We start from the raw sequence: 17029 nt of genomic DNA on the forward strand, positions 1-17029 counted from the left end.
GTTTAGATCAGCTGACTTGGGAGTCATTTTGCTATGTTAAGGTGTTTTTTTAATGGAGTCAGTGTGAGGGATTTCCAGCATCATTATTGACATCATTCTTTTATGTTACTTAGTTATATAATAATCTACAGCAGAGGTAAGCTATAGGCAAAAAGTAACTGCACGAGTAAAATGAAGAGAATGTAAGCAATAGCTGCAGTATTCGGGTGTCATATCTCTCTTTCTCTCTCTGTGCAAATGATATAAATAATTTCCCCCCTTCTCCCCCAGATTAATCACAAAAGTTCGATAAAAACAAAATGGTTGCCCTTTAGCCTCTCACACTGTATGACGTTACACTGGCCCCTTCGGGTATTCATTTACCAGCAGGGGAAATGGTCCTCATACATACCTCATGTCTGCCCCCTGCACTTTCTACTTAGCTCTTGTTGGGGGGATGGAAATTTGTGGCACATCAGACCCCAAGAGGTCTCCCTGTGTCCCTGTGACCTTGGTTGAAGTGCTGTTTAACCCTTTTCTGTAGATAAGCTTTCGGGGTCAAAGGGGATACCTATTGAGATCAAAAGAAGGGAAAGAGCAAGGCTGCTTAAGCTCTGGGGCGATTAAGCACTGTTAATATTTCTTCCTATTTTACTGCACGTGGGTGAGTCTGCTGACCTGTGGCCAAATCTGGGCGTCCGTTCTGTTTCACCGCATCCATTTTACAAGGACGGTCAAAAAAGCCCTTCACCTGATTTCACCATCCTGTACAAATTTAGGATTGAATATTAGCAGGAAAGTCATTAGTCCAGAAAGCTCCAGGTTACTGAGCCCCTTTCCAACTTAGGGATTAGATTTTGAGTCTCTTGCTGTATGAGACGGATGGACATAGATCCCAGTAAGTGGAGGTGAAAGCTTATAGGTGACATGTCCTTTGCTGATTTAGAGTAACATTCATCTACAATAGATATTATGGTGGTGTTACTGATAATCAGATGGAAGTTAGCCAGGTGGGTGGTTCCACCCTCCACCTTTAATGGCAGGTCGACAACTCTATGATGGAATTTTCCATGTATTGCTGGAGGTAACATATTATTTTATGCCTTTATGATGAGTTGTAGTAGTACTGGTTCCAGTTTCACAGAAAGATAAATTTAATTATCAGTTGAACATAGACCTGTACACCATGTACCGAGCCAAATGATAAATGATTGATTCTAAATAATCATTTATCAAACAATTTTTTGACTGTTGGCTCTATGTTTTCTTGATACTTCTCGGAGAGGTACAGTAAAGGCGACAACAGGCAGCCCCCTGGGATGTGACTGGCCTAATCTCTGCCAAGCTAATAGATTTAGCCTGTGCTGCCGTGTTGTCTTTAATTACTGTATCTCATGACACTGGGGTTGTCTGTGTTGCTATTTGCATGGCTTACCGTCGAATCAACTCTTTAAGCATGGAGTTGTTATTCGCTCCGAGGTCCCCTCGCAATTTGCAGCGGTAGGAGAGAAAAGATTATAAAGCCCTTCTTTTTCTTTCTGACTTGCTCACTTGCTCTCTCGTTTTCTCTCCGGTGGCTACATGATTGGTGTTTGTGTCTGCAGATCATCCATCACTAGCAAGTTTGACTGAGAGGCACATATTTATCTAATTCTAATTTATTTCACCCCCATCGCTAATGGCTCCTAGTTTATGACCCCACGCGCACATTGTTTTGGACAGATGGCGCTTCATTGGTGAAACAGAAGTTCCTCAGGCATTGTGTAGCTCCCCCTCGCCCTTCTCCTTTTCATAGCTCATTTCATTGGGGTAATGCATATATGTGTGTGTATATATATATATATACTGTATCACTATCAGAACTGAGAGAAGGAAGACAAAGAGGGGAGAAAAAGAGGGAAAGATGGGAGTGGGGGCTTGCAGTCCTACTTACAGATGCATCTAGATAATAAGTAGGATGATAAGCCGTTAAGGCATTCCAAACACAGCAAGTGGTTTCAGAAACTTGCATATGTATCAGGCTCCCGCACTTTCTTTGCCAAGCTGTCTTCCCCGTGCATACTCTAACACTGGATTTGATACTAATAGCTGTCATTTGGTGCAATTCACCAGCAAGGGAAGAATGATGTGCATTATAAGAAAGGCAAAGAAGAGGGGAGAGCGTAGGTGTTTCAAAGTGCCCGAGTTTGACTCCAGTGAGAGACGAGTGTGTGTGTGTGTGTGTGTGTGTGTGTGTGTGGGCACATTTGTTCTGTGCAAGACAGAAACAGTATAGGATGCCGAGAGACAGAAAGGGAGAAATAGAGATTGATCCAGGGAAGATGGCGGACAGGAAAAGAGAAAAAAGGGGAGAATACAACGCTAGAGGAAAGGAGGAAAGAGAGAATGCGAGTAATGGTGGCGGCTGTTTGTGTGAGTGCATTAACAATGCTATAAAGTGGGCTCATCTCAGGACTTCCCATATAACTGCCATCTGTGTGGTTGTAAATCTGTAGGAGGTGGGACAGAAGATGTGTTGGGGGGGGGGAGCAGTAGGGACATGCCATCTGAGAAGAATGACAACCAATTTGCCAATACTTCCTGTGCTTCCATGAGATCTCACCATTGCGACATTAACAGACATGCTAACATGTACATTAAGAATAGTGACATATCTTCCTATATTGTTTCAAAGAAAGGGAGATGGTGCTGGATAATCTTGAAACACTCACGGTGTCATGTCAGTGATTGTTCTTTTAGACTGGCAAAAAAAACGTCGTTTTATTCAGATGAACTGGCTGCTTTCCAGTACGGCATTTATTTGAGGGAGGTAGCGATATGATACATTTACTTGAATTATTTTCATTGGATGCATTATGTTTGTCCTCTACAGGGTTTTGTCTCACGCTATTTTTTCATGAAAAAGAATCTTTCCAAGGTCAGAGAAGAAGGGAATGGCAAGTCATCCATATTACAGCACCACCGTATTAAGTTACACCAAGCATTACATTAATCTGTCAAGATTGCAATAAAATTGAGATCAGGATTAGGCCAAGTGAAAGTGAATATTTTAATCAGGCATGTATCTGTGTCCACTGTCCATAAACTGACCCCGGAGTTTATGGATGGGTGAGGGGAGGAGGGAGAGGGGGATATTTGGGGAGGTTTGCATTATGGTTCCATTTTCATTTTACTGCCCCCACCTCTCCACCAACCTCTGTCTTTTCCTCCCTCTGCAGGTCTGACACCACCTACCACGCCCCCACACAAAGCCAGTCAAGAGAATCCTTTCAAAGCATCGCTCAAAACCAAGTTGTCTTCATGTTCCTCCTCAGCCTTGGCATGCAAAAGAGCCAGGTTGAGCGAGTTGGGCCCCGGCGCTCTGGCCCCGGCCCCAGGTGCCTCAGGCGGGGGCCCCACCAGGAAGGGTCCCGAACAGACTGAGCTTTATGCCCAGCTGAGCAAAGCGTCCACCGCCCTCCCTTACTCCGTCACCCAACACACAGTGGGGGGTGGCTTTGAGGAGCATCGCAGCACTTGCAACAATAAGCGGGTGGTGCCCCGTGGCTACAGTGACCATGACTATTGCCAGGCGTCAGCTAGCACTAAGAAGGACGGCGGCACAGCCACTGTCACCATGACTACAGCAGCAGAAGTGACGGTCACATCAGGTGCCACTGCTGCTCACATGCCTACTGCAGGCAAAGTGGAGGATAGGCATGTTGAATGTAAGGACTCAGCCATGCCAGCATCCTCTTCATCATCTTCATCTTCTTGTTCTCCATCATCAGCTTCATCTGGTCCTCTGGCTAAGCAGCAGATTTTTGCTTCTGTGGATGGAGAAGCAGCCCGGGTCCAGGGGTTGGGGAAGCAGACCCTTACACAAACCACCCACATCCCTTTACAAGAGGCCACTACTGACAGGGACAAGCACCCTTCTGCCACCAGCCGGAAGCTCCTGTGTGACCAGGAAATCAGAGCAGAACTCAACAAGCATTTTGGCCACCCCTTACATGCCCTTTGTAGCCAGGGTGGCCAGGAGAAAGATACAGGCAGCAAACCAAATACATCTGCAGCCCCACAGTCCCTTAAGAAGGGGGAGGATGGCTACTACTCTCAGAAGCTACCTGGTTCCAGCTACCTGCACCCAGGGTTCCTGGCCTTCCACGATGAGCTAGAGCTGGGTGAGGGCCGTGAGAATCGTTTCCTCTATCCATGGGAGGGCACCCCTCTGGACCTACTCTTTGACTGTCCTCCCTGCTCTCCTTCCTGTTCCCCACCATCCAGCTGCTCCCCTTCACGAGGCTCCGTCTCCCCACCTTCCTCCCTCCTCCTCTCGCCCAGCAGGCCTTTCTGCTGGACCAGCAGCGAATCCCGCTCCCGTTCTCGTTCCCACTCTGGCTCCCGCAGCTCCTCCTCGCACTACCGGAGGCGCTCCCTTTCCAGCTCACCTGACAGACGCCCCTCCTCCTGGTAAGTCATCTCTCTCTCTCTCTCTCTCTCTCGCTCTCTCTCGCTCTCTCTCTCTCTCTCTCTCTCTTAGACACACACAAACACACACACACCTCCCACCTCTTATGGAGTCTTGACTTCTCCCCACACATGCAGTTTAAACAGGGCTCAGAGCTGGCAAAGGGGTCTAGCTTAGGAGTGTGGAAATGGGCTGATCAGCCTTCAGAGCTGGTGTCAGACAGGATTGATCCCGGAAACTGGGTTTTTGTCCTCCTGCTAGTTTTAGCCTCGCCTGGTCTAAATGCAGTCGGACAGAAAGAGATTTAACAGGTGAAAGAGAGGTGGAATATATTCTAACCAAATCGCCTGCAGTTGTTACTAACCAAATTCTGCCTATTAAGCCTGGTGGCACATCAATTTCCCTGAACTGACAATGGGGAAAAAGATTAGTCGAACGGTGCGATCTCCCTAAAACAATGCACAATGAGCAAAAAAGAAAAAACACAGAACATGAAATGTGCCAGAGGCACTGGACTATTGAACAGTATGAGTTTTAATCTCTAGGCAGGGAGTTTCATTTGAGTGTCTTCCTTACACTCAACCCCCTCCTCACTCACTCCCTCGCATGCTCCTGTTTTTTGTTTGATGCCGGGGCTATTGTTTTAAGCGGCAGCTGTTGTTTTTACTGAGTGGCAAACCCTCCTCTTTTACATCCCCAGAGATGAAAGCCAAATCCAGGCTGTGGGAATGCAGTCTCTAAACCCCCCTCAAAAGAGACTCCTATCATCATAGCTCTGTGTAAGAACTACATTTCCCATGCTTCCCTTTGATCAGAGCCAAGGGGTTTTCTGTTGGGGTTTTTTTTGGTAGAAGAACAGAGGCAAGCCGTAGTTACTGAGAAGGATGAGAGTAAATTCACTTTGTCAGTAGTAGTTCATTGAGTGCCTCACAGTGTAGGACTCCAGTGCAGTGACTCAGTTTGTTTGCCTGATTACTTAAAGGTCAGTTTTCTCCACAGAGCCAATAGAATCACTTTATTCTGTTCGGGCCCTTGTTCTTCACCAACTTGCTCTCAAATTATACAGTAATAGTCTCAAGGCAGTTGATCAAAATCTGACACTGACAAGCTTTCTGAAAATACCGGGTAGGGATTGGAGTTTTGAAAGCGACAGCACAAGAAGCGTGTTAGTATTTAATGCAAGAAAAGATATGTAGAATTTGTGCAAAATCCCTCCTCCCTCCTCAGATTTCAGTAGAGTAAGATCCTTCATCTTTCCAAACTGGCAGTCCTTTGCTTTACTGAGCTTCCCAAACGTCTCTCCCTCCATAATTCAGGTCTTCCTTCTTCAGCAACACTTCAATAATTAAGCATCAGAAGCTTAAGGAGTGCAGAGGTACACGATCTACAGTCAGGCCACTAGAGCCTACAGTATTGACCATTTCCTCATACAACACAGATAGCAGGTGCTTGTACTGTATATGCTAGCTAAGGTGTGCACAAAAGTTCTGTAGAAAATTCTGCACACTTTCTGTGGCCATGGGTGAGGACAAGCCTAGGAGAGTACAGAATGCTTTTATCTGGAATTAACATCTAAATGGGTCTTGTGAATATCAAAGAAGTTGAATTGGGTCCCAAAGCTAAGAACACATTATCCAGGGCAAGTTTCACAAGTATTTAGATGATTTTGTTTTTCATGTACAAGATGAACAGCATCCCTAGGTGTCACTAAAAATAATATTTTAACATTTTCTGTTTTCCCACAGGTCTTGTCACAACACAGATTCAAGCACTTTTCGTTCCAGGACTCACAAGAGCCCTCACCCTCAGTCTCGTTATCCTCTTAGCCGCAGGCCAAGGTGATTATTTTAAATGAATTATTTACCCTCCAATTTTATATGTCCTTAACCTTTGTTTGGTTGCGTACTTCAGATTGGGACAAATGTTTATTCTTAGTAACTGCCTGCCAAAATACCTCATTATGATGTGCAAGGAAGGCTGAAATAAAGCAATAAAAATCTAGCATTCACTACAGACAAATCCACTGAAAGTAACTTTTCCCTGTCAGCACTCAGAAATAGTCTCATTTCTCTCTCACTCCCTTTTCACATCAAGACCGACGCTTTTCCGCAGTCTGTCCCATCCACACGGGGGCCCCATGACAAACATTCAGGGCAAATATGTTTAATTGATCATGTTTTATTGGACTAGTGACAAAAGAATCCCCAGTCATACTGATGCACATTCATACTTCACTCATGAATTGACGCCCCCAGCTGTATAATGACGCTTATTCAACTAAGTGCCTCTGTAGTTTTCTGTGAGCCACTGCAGAGGGGACCATTTCATATGCAGAGAAGTACTGGCACAGTGCAGAGAGAGAGAGACTGACACCATCTCTGTGCTCCGAGCTGATTTGGCACCCACAGGCCTAATGACACCCGACAAGCCCGAGAGTCGCTCATCAGTCGAAAACTTAACGGACACGTCTTCTGCTAGTCTGGGGTGGGGGAGAAAGTTGCACTTTCCTTCTTGATGAAGCCCTAACTAAGCAGAAAGTAATGACATGTGAAGTTGTGCTGACAGTTGCAGCTGCCTAGCTCCCCGACCGCGCTGCTCGCCGGCACTCCTGCGGGCCTATCCCGCGGGCTCCGTAATCATAGCGATAGCGAAGAGACATCTTATTAACATGTCCATTTCCTTTGCTTTGCAACCCCCTTCTCAACCATCAGTGTTGAAAAAAGTGTGGACTACCCCTTGGTGAATCCTGGCAGATGTTCTTCATAGACATCAACAGGAAGGGTGAATTTAGAAGACGAGCTCGGACAGTTATGTCATAAGTATTCTTTCCTCCGCAGGTATGACAGCTACGAGGAGTACCAGCACGAGAGGCTGAGGAGGGAGGAGTATCGCCGAGACTATGAGAAGCGGGAGTTTGAAAGGGCTGAGCAGCGAGAGAGGCAAAGGCAAAAAGCAATAGTGAGTCAACTGACAAGTGCCACCTAATTTTCTCTCTCCTTGTTTTTTCTATGCTTGACTTTACATCTTTCCTAACAATGCTGATTAAAACCCCCCACATGCAATCACTGCTGTGGCACATGTACAAATTCCTAATACCTTAGGATGAGACAGCCTCCAGCCCAGTGCCATGTGCCACAGCGTATCCCTACTGAAAGAATACATACAAAGTGAGTTCCTGAATGATTCAGGCGACAGGCCCTTCCTCTTTATCTCCGGGTTGTGTATTTTTAACGTCTCTGTCGTCTGGAAACACTGTCGACTCTTATTAATCACACCACAGGGGTAAAATGTGAAAATAGTGGAACAGAAACTAGGAGAGCAAGACGGGGAAAGGACAAAAAAGGAAATAGCCACTGATTCTCTTTAGCTCTTTCCCTTCTTCTGTATCTATTTCAAAATTCAGCCTGATGCAGGGACTATCCCATTTCTCCCATATCTCCGCTCTCCATGTCTCAGTGTGAAATTACTCAGGTTTCCAGCGGGGTAACGCTCCTACCACCCGTTGATAAAGCACACATTAAATGATGCAGTAATGCAAAGCTGGCTTGGCATGCATACATTTTCAGAGATGGAAAGACAAACAATTACGAGCAGTAAAGCCCCAGCTGTCAAACAAGGTTTGGGAGGCCAGGGATGTGAAAGCGTCCCGTCCTGTCTGTCTGTCTGTCTGTCTCCTCTCTCTGTTTTTGCCTCATTCTCTAACTCACTCGCTCACCCACACACACAGGCAGCCCTCAGGGTGCCATCAAGAAAAGGCCTGCCTATTTATCAGTTGTCAGCAACTAAACCCCTAATTCAGCAAATACTTTTTTTTTTTGTCTCAAACAGTATGTAAGCATTAAAAAGAGTTGGGGGGAGGGGGGGGGCATAGAAAGAGTCATCTGTAGTTAATTTGTATTTTTCTCGGCTACTTTATATAAGTCTAACGGGGCAAAGGTGAACTTTGGGTTTAGCACCAGGCAACTAATTTACATACATGTTACTACTACCCTCAAGAAAGCATTCAAAATTTCAACGGGCCTCAGTGGGCTTGCCCTAGTAATGGCAAGTAAATGAATGAATAAATAAATAATACTAGTGATATACCATAGCCCCAGGCTTGTGCTGTATTATATGATTAGCAGATGCAATTAAATTACTCAAAAGCTGTAATTGCAGCCTGGTGCAGTTTGTTCCTAAATTATTCCACTATGACCCCCTTGTCCTCTAAGCTTCAAGGAAATCCATGTTTTTTGCCCTGTGGCTCTCTGCTGCCGCTCTTAATGTTCCCTCTCTCCTGGAAATGAATATCCTTACAATGTTAACAGGCCACTCATTCAGCAACCATGCCTAGTTTGCTGCGTACTGTGCATTGGAAAGAAAGAAACAGGCTTTTCTGACATACGGCTGAGTCACCCCACAGCGTTATTTTTAGACTTCACAAAAGGAAGAAGCAGCCCCAAACTTAAGACATGGCATCGTTTGATAAAAATCACTCTGCCTCTAGTTGATGAGTTGCAGAGAGAAAAAGGAATTGTAGTGCCAAGGCAGACTGAGGGCGCTCTATCTGCAACTCTATCAGATAACGCGAAGCAAGCTGAACCAATCACAGAGGAACACAACAGACAGGCAGAGAAGAGGGACAAAAACGGGGGCCTAAAGTCAGCTGCGGTATCCACAGGAGTGATCAAGACCAATTCATTAGGGCTCGGTGAAGAAAGAGATGGGGAAAAGGAAAAACAGACTCCCCCTTTTAATCTCCTTCCTCTGCTCTGTCTTTCCTCTTAACGAGCAGGAGGAGAGACGGGTGGTTTACGTGGGGCGACTGAGGTCCGACTGCACCCGGACAGAGTTGAAGCGCCGCTTTGAAGTCTTTGGCGAAATTGAAGAATGTGCAGTGAACTTGAGGGACGATGGGTAAGGCCTCAGGACTTTCTGTGCATGTGTGTGTGCATCTATAAGGTAGTCTGCTGTTAGTGTGCGGGGAAAGGAAACTGCTGTTACTGTTGAACTTAAAACAAAGGCAAGTGTTGAAGGTCTAAGACAAAGACAGAGATTTTGCAGTCTCAAAGCGTCTACCCGATCCATCCAGTTCTAGGCCTATGGAGCCCCAAAGATACACTTTTATTGATTCTCTTTTGCATATAAATAGCGTGATCTTCATCTAAGACAAGGCCCCCTGTTCAGTTATTGTTGCCCCACAGCTTCACTCTGACGTATCATTTTCTATTCTTGACCAGGGACAATTTTGGCTTCATCACGTACCGCTACACTTGTGACGCCTTTGCCGCCCTTGAGAACGGACACACCTTACGCAGGTCAAACGAGCCTCAATTCGAGCTGTGCTTTGGCGGGCAAGAGGAGTTCTGCAAATCACATTACACAGACTTGGGTAAGTGCAGCTTTGTTGTTCTCTCCATCAGCCCCCTGCGGTCATGCAGTATATTTGCATAGCTGTGAGGACTGTCAGTGAAAAGGGTGGGGGGAAATAAAACAAAAGGCTTGAGTGATGCAGATCAAAAGAGACCCATCTCTGTGCTGTCAAAAATTCCTACAGCCCTGAATGTGTCCACCAGGCATTTGCGGCTCAAAAGGGCAAAGAGAGGTTCAGAGGTCAGTCTATGAACATACCAAGAATAGAGATTAATTTCCTCCTTGCTAGTAGCTTCAGTATCTTAAGGAAAACAAGTCAGACTGCATTACTCATGTGGACACGGGATGCTTGTTTCTACTTTGTTCAAATGAAACGCAACACGCTAGGGAGAAAGCACATGTGCTGTACACATGATGCATTTTCATCTGCTGTTGGATATATGTGCGTGGCCGTGGGAATCACTTTAAGAGCAAGGAAAAGAGGAGGGAGGAGTAGAGATGAAATTACGTGGAGTAAGAAAGACAAGAAAAGAGATGAGGCCCAAAGGAGGTAGAGTCTTGATGTGGCACTGTTTATGTAGAGGGAGGGGCCATTGTTGGAGCATACCTAGGTATGCCTACTTATGCATACCTACTCCCTTTGTTGGGAGCCAGGAGGTTGTGGCAGACTGCAGTAAAGCAGAATTCATCAAATGTAAGTGATTCCTTCGAGTAAACATGCGTGTATGTAGCCAATGTATATACGTGGCTTCTATTTTGATTAGATACAGAATCTGTACTGAAATGGATGCAGCTGAGGGTTGAATGATGCATTTGATAAATAATGCAAGATATCAATGAAATCAAGGCTTTTTCTTCTGGCAAGATGCCCTACTTTTGACATGTTAAGGGGAAAAAAAGGTACTTTCTTCTCTTCTGTTAGTTGCAGTTGTTGGGTGGCGATAATTGAGCGGCCATATTGAAACCTAAACGAGAGATTGCCCATTACATTAATTGTTGCGCACCCACAAAAGATTATCTCCTCCTTTTGACGATGCCATGTAAGATAGGTATTGACTCATGCATCAGGTTTTCCTCTGACACTTGTTTGTCAGCAGCTGTGAGGTCAGGAATGTAAAATGCCCTGATGCAAGAGGGTCAATGGGTCACTCCAGAGAAAAAGAGCACTTTCCTCAATAAATGAAGCATTTACTATACATTTTCAAAGCACATGCTTGAAGCCATCAGCTTTTAAAGGGAGGACATGATGAGAAATTGACACACAGGGAAACAGTTGCTAATCCTAAAGCCTTGAGGATAGACATTATGCCGAGATTGACTAATCAGTCTGCTGAAATGGAAAGGGCTTCAGTCAACCGCCTCTGTCAGGAATAGGCTATTTTGGCCGTCCCTATACTGATAGCACAGGATAAAGAGATTGAGAGGAAAGGAAGACTCTTATAATAGTGTGGTATCTAAACCTCTCCCAGTCTTCTCAATCTTATAGGCTCGCGCTTCTTTTTTGTGTGTTTTCTGAGACACTGTCCATTAGTTTTAAGTAGAGCACCGGGGTATTTTTTATCCCTCAAGGTGCGCAGCATGACACAATCCAGCCCTTGGCCATTGCATTAGATCACGACTGCTGTCTTCGAGCAGCCATGGCCATTGCCATTTCTCAAAGCTCTCGAAATGTGTGCTGCTGGGCCCTTTGGGGACCCCATTTGTGAAGCTGTCTGTTGGCAGAGATAAAATACTCTTTATGTATTATCAGGTTGATCAGGAAAAATGGGACATTCTGTATGAGAGATGGACAGACAGAAGGCTATGCTTTCACATCTGTTAAGTCTTTGTAAAAAATAAAAAAACTTACTGTTTAAATTCTTTGGTAGTAGTTGCTATGTAAACATGCAGATGTGGATTGATTCATTATCAATTTATTGTGGCCAGCCCCTCGTAAAACTTAAAAGTCTGACTGCACATTCATGGACTGTGTATTAGCCTGTATTTCTTATCAGATTTTCACATTACGAAATTTGACAACACTACACTTAATGTAGTCAAAGACAGGGACAAAGTATCTTTTTTAGGAAGATGCAGATCTCAAAACTCTCCAGCTCAATAGCATAGGATCTATCAGATTAATACTGAGCTACACATGACCGAGCATCAAAGGTGTAAATGCAGAATATTCTGTGAGCTCCGACCATAATGTTTTTCTGAAAACACAAAGGTCAACCTCTTGTTTTATGTGCATATTCAAAGAAATCCTGTTCTGCTCAACACTGACCACAATCCACCTTGCCTCTTTCAGACTCCCATTCGGACGACTTTGATCCAGCCTCCACAAAAAGCAAGTATGACTCCATGGATTTTGACAGCTTGCTGAGGGAGGCGCAGCGCAGCCTGAGAAGGTAACCGGTTCAGCGGCACCTGCTGTCTGTCACAAAGAGGGACTTCTGATACCTCACTGTTGTTTCTCGCTCCTTTGACGACGAGACTACCAGAAGTTTTACACTCTGTCCTAGAGTATATAAGAATAAGTCTATAGACATATATATCAATTTAAATTAATATATCACAAATGAAGTTTACATGAACATAGCTGCTGAAGAGCTGGAAAGAGACGTTTCATTCTGAGAAAGCCGGTGAGCCCTCAGAACCCGGTGCACACGTTCGGTGCACTTTACTGCTGTACAACCATCAGTGAAAGAATAAGAAAACAAAAAACTTTAATGATTTTTTTTCCCTCCAAGCTCTACAATACCCACAATTCTTTGGGAGTGAAAACATGGAGCTTGTTCAACCAGATTTGTTTTCTTTTGCTGTTTTGATTTTTCTTTCATTTTCTTTTTCTTTGAAATCTGGTGTTTGGATCGAGTGTTACATTACAAACAAGAGGATAGGGAATTGTATCTTGGAGGTAAAATTCTCAAGGTAACATTGTTGTCTACATTTTAAGGAGAAATGTAGCCGTGTATTTACAAATACTATAAAAAGGAATATTTTTATTTTATGTACATATAGGATAAAGTTCTTTATTTGTTACAGCTATGCACTGTAAAATGCAGCCTTTTTTAAAAATGAGGAGAAAATTTCTTAATTCAGAATGTTGATCTGTAGTCATTACAATACTGTAAAACATATTGTACACCTACATGATGTTTAGCAGACATGATATGATTGTAAAAAAAGAAAAAAAGATGTGTCCGACTGCTCATTTTGAGGGAGCATGTGAACAAACGTCCTTTTTTTAAGTTATTTTGTTGGGGAAAAAAACAGTCAACCATGTATAGTTTTCTCTGTTTATAAAGTTTCTCAATCAGTGTTTTTGCTTATACAACCAGTGTAAAATGCATTTTTAACGTGTTTTTCATGATTGTAAAAAAAAAAAAAAAGGTACCCCATTTTTTATTAATTATTCTGAAGCAACTCGGTTTGATTTCATTGCTTTGTATTGTTCTCGTTTTGATTACCTTAAGTGAGAGAGAATACTGCATTCAAATCTTTTCAATCAGTACAAACACATATTTATCTATTTATTTTAATATTTGAATCAAGAATATTTATGGGCTCCATTTTACATGGCGTGCCTCATGAAATTTATTTACTGTTTATGTTGTCCTTCGATCTGTGTTATTTAACTTACAATCACTAGACAGGGTGTACAATACATGGTTTGGTGGGGGATAATATTACCTTCTATGCCTTTCCAAAACAATCAAAACATTCAGCTAATCACTCCAGCAGTCAGCCCCTCATCATTTTAGTGATTTCTGTTTCCACTACTAATACCGATCTGCATCACGTTGCTGGTTTTTCTTTTCACTCAGAAGCAGAACATGAAGCAATAAAATGATTTTGCAGGAATTTTGTTGTACCACTGTAAACACTTGTTGTCGTCTCCACTCACGCTTGATTATGTGAATGCCAAACAAAAGTTTACAATTTCCTTTTTCCTGAATTTTTTAAAGCTCTTGTATTTGATGTGCTCTATATATATATATATATATATATATATATATATATATATATATATATATATATGATGATACTACTATTATTATTCACAATAATTACAAGATTATTAATAATTATAACAATGATAATAATATAAATGAAGGAAAAAACTATATAAAAAGCAATAAATTATTTTTCAGAGTTGTATTTTAGCTCCTATTGTTGTGTGATTTTTGGACTTGACCCATTACCCAGTCGCTGTTAGCTAGGATGACTCCATTTCAGTATCTTGGCATTTCATCACCGTGACATTTCCCTGTGCGGTAAACACTTGATTGTCCCTGTTCCAACCTTCTGCTCTTCCCTTTAAGATGTAATTGAGTCTATGTGATTGTAATGCACGCATTACCTTGTGACATCTGTGCAAACGTGACTGACTCTTAACTCCACCCTGTGTGTAAAATGTGTCGAGTTGAAACTGTTTGTTGTGTAGTGCATGGCTATTACAGGATGACAGTCGGTGCAGTATATACCACTTTGGATATGTGCCTCTCAGCTGTCTTAACTGGCAGATTTTAAATGACATTCTATAAGCCTAGGGAAAACTACTCAACAATGTATCGCATGCCGCACCACTTTCCATCGCCACCCCACTTCTCCGCACACCACCCCCACTCACAGTCCAGATATCACAGCGCTGTCGACATGACATAAAAGGTAACCTTGTGGTTTCTGGTTCAATTAATATCCCGTTTCTAGCACGAGCGAAGTAATGAGAGAACCAGCTTCCATCACAGGAAGGAAAAGTCTTTTGTATGAAAGCTTTGCTGATCACAGGCTTCCTTTCATGGAGTTTGACTGTGGAGACAAGAAAACGGCAAATTTTTATGATGCAAAGCGACAAAAATTGGTCGGGGGATGGATTAAAAAACCCTTTACCTGTGTTTTAGGACATTGTTTTACTTTTTTGCTGTCTGTATAGCGTTTGGGTAATGGTGTCGTGTCCCATTTGATAGATGTGGCTTTAATCATTGTAATGAAAAAAAAATGCTTTGTAAATTGCCTAGAGTAGCAATATATTATAACACCTTATGGTTCAAATTTCAACTTGTGGCGGACTTTTTAATAATGTGACCTATTGAGGACTTTGCCACTGCTTAAACGTTTGTTGGGTAATCATGTTTCTTTTGGAAGGACAATATGTGTATGAGCAAATGTACTGTATGTATGTATGTATGAGTTTGTGATTTTGGGCAGGTACGCGTGTGTTTCTGGAAGTGTGTGTGTGCGTATCGGGGGGGTCGCTCTGGGTTGTTACCTGTTTGTGTCCTATCCACGTTGCCTTCTGCCAAGTCCTTACCAATGCCTTTGTGGTTCTACCTATTGTACGACTTTCTTGTGAATTTAATTTTTTATGTGCAATTCTCATCAGCCTCACCATGCCAATAAAGGGAAATGTGTTTGAAAAAAAAACAAAAAAACTTTTTTCTTTCAGTGGCTTCCCTATTATCTTCCTTTCCTTGTGATGAATGTACGCTCATCAAGCACTGTTGTACCAATTTCAGTCAGCGCTGTGGAATGATTATGATTTGTGCTCTCTCTGATTACTATCAAGGAGACATCCTTGAAGTTTTTTAAAAGGAAGATTTAAAAGTTACAAAAACAACGCATGCTGCAAATGCGGATTCACAATAAATTCATCATCCCTCCCTCCTGCGCTTATATATCAAAGTGTTGAATGAAAGCTGACTGACGCAGGAGGAATGACACAAGCCCATCCTCAGCACATCTGTCTCTCTCTGAAGTTTCTCCCCTGATAAAGAAACTCAGCTTAATTCAGAGCAACTTCCCTCTTTGATATTCATATCACCTGGGAGAGAACACAGTAGTCTTTGTCTGTGTCCACAACTTGACTCCACACCACGACTCTGCAAGTTAATTAAAAAGTTGGGGGGAACAATTTCATTAACGCTATGGAGAGCTATAGTGAGTTGATGGTGTACTTGATATTCAATGGAGCTTCATTATGACTATAACAACCCCCCTTTTTTTTTCTTTAGCACACACGCACACATCTTAGCCTGGGAGCTGGGATCACACGGGGAGCTTCCACCATGTCCCTTTTTACTGGTGCAAAGAGAAATATGGGAAGAATGTGCATTAAACTTTAAGGTTGGGGGTCTGATTGTGTTTTTTATTAAGGCCGCTGTTTAGCCCCAGAGAAGAGAGCGGCTGGCTTTCATTTCGGCTTGGCTGCCGCATTACAGCGGGAGGTCTCCCTCTGCTTGCCCTTTCCACAGAATGAAACTGTCCCTGGAAATCTCTCTGCTCCCTGACGGCTTTTTTCTCTCCCACCTCTCTCTTTCCATCACGATAGGATGGCTTTTTTATCTGTTATGTGTCTTTTTTATTATTAACCAGTAGATAAGCAGCTATCTCTACTCCAGTTGGAAGTAAGTGGTAGCCTTGGAGATAATGGGGTTTGAAGGGGCTGGGCTCTCTGTGGGACAAACACTGAGATGTTGCCGCTGAGTTGTGTAGCCCTGTATTTTATTTGGCATCTAGCTGTGGCTGCTGTGTCGGATGCTGTTGAAATGCCTGAAAATGGCCCTCACTATTCAGCCTTTGTTTCCAGCTATGTGACAAGAATGGGTAAATACTTAGTATTTTGGTGGGCAAGCAGTCGAGAGCAACTTGAAAATGAAAAGCCTGCACAATTTCGCCAGCCCTTTTATGAGGATATCACCCTTCTACTGACTGTCACAATATCATGTAAGCAGGTTAGGGTGTGGAAAAAGCAGTCTTCGATAATAAGATTAGACTACCTGAGACTAGGTAATTAAAGCCTGTGAGGTGGAACATGAGCAGTCCTACCGGTAATTTACTATCAAGAACTCTTTTTTTATTTTTTATATATATATATATATATATATATATATTCTCATCCTCACACGAGATACATCAAGAGTACAAATTTCCCTTCTGTTTCAGTAGAGAACAACTGACACTGAAGCAACAATTTATCTATGATTCTATCAGAATAATTAAAGTTAGGTGACACTGATTATCTCTGACTACAAGGCTGGCAGAGAGAATAAAAACAAGATTATAGTGCTCCAGAGACATAGGATTAGGGAGCAGTTGACGATGACAAAATAACATCAAAGAAATGATGCCAGGGATATGATGCCGTGTTGCTGAGTTCCTGCCTCTATTGTCCCTTCAAGGTTTTGCTTTGCTCAATCCCCCAAACTCCTCTTCACTTTGTGTCGCTCTTCTGCCCTCGTTCCTTTCTGTCCTTCTTGTAGCCCT

At 43.1% G+C, this 17029-nt stretch overlaps 1 protein-coding gene across 3 annotated transcripts in view; it reads left to right on the forward strand.

Annotated features, from left to right (window-relative positions):
- Nucleotides 1-13627, forward strand: part of ppargc1a (peroxisome proliferator-activated receptor gamma, coactivator 1 alpha) — a 36445-nt gene extending 22818 nt beyond the window's left edge. For all 3 annotated transcript variants that reach the window (XM_046064600.1, XM_046064601.1, XM_046064602.1), the window contains 6 exons: nt 3198-4431; nt 6175-6267; nt 7267-7387; nt 9204-9325; nt 9649-9800; nt 12072-13627. In XM_046064600.1, the coding sequence (XP_045920556.1) occupies nt 3198-4431; nt 6175-6267; nt 7267-7387; nt 9204-9325; nt 9649-9800; nt 12072-12175 (1826 nt within the window). In that variant the 3' untranslated portion in view covers nt 12176-13627. The remainder of the gene's footprint in view (nt 1-3197; nt 4432-6174; nt 6268-7266; nt 7388-9203; nt 9326-9648; nt 9801-12071) is intronic.
- Nucleotides 13628-17029: the final 3402 nt, after the last annotated feature.

Source organism: Micropterus dolomieu, linkage group LG12 (genome assembly GCF_021292245.1).
Source record: "Micropterus dolomieu isolate WLL.071019.BEF.003 ecotype Adirondacks linkage group LG12, ASM2129224v1, whole genome shotgun sequence".
In the NCBI taxonomy this organism is placed as follows: Eukaryota; Metazoa; Chordata; class Actinopteri; order Centrarchiformes; family Centrarchidae; genus Micropterus; species Micropterus dolomieu.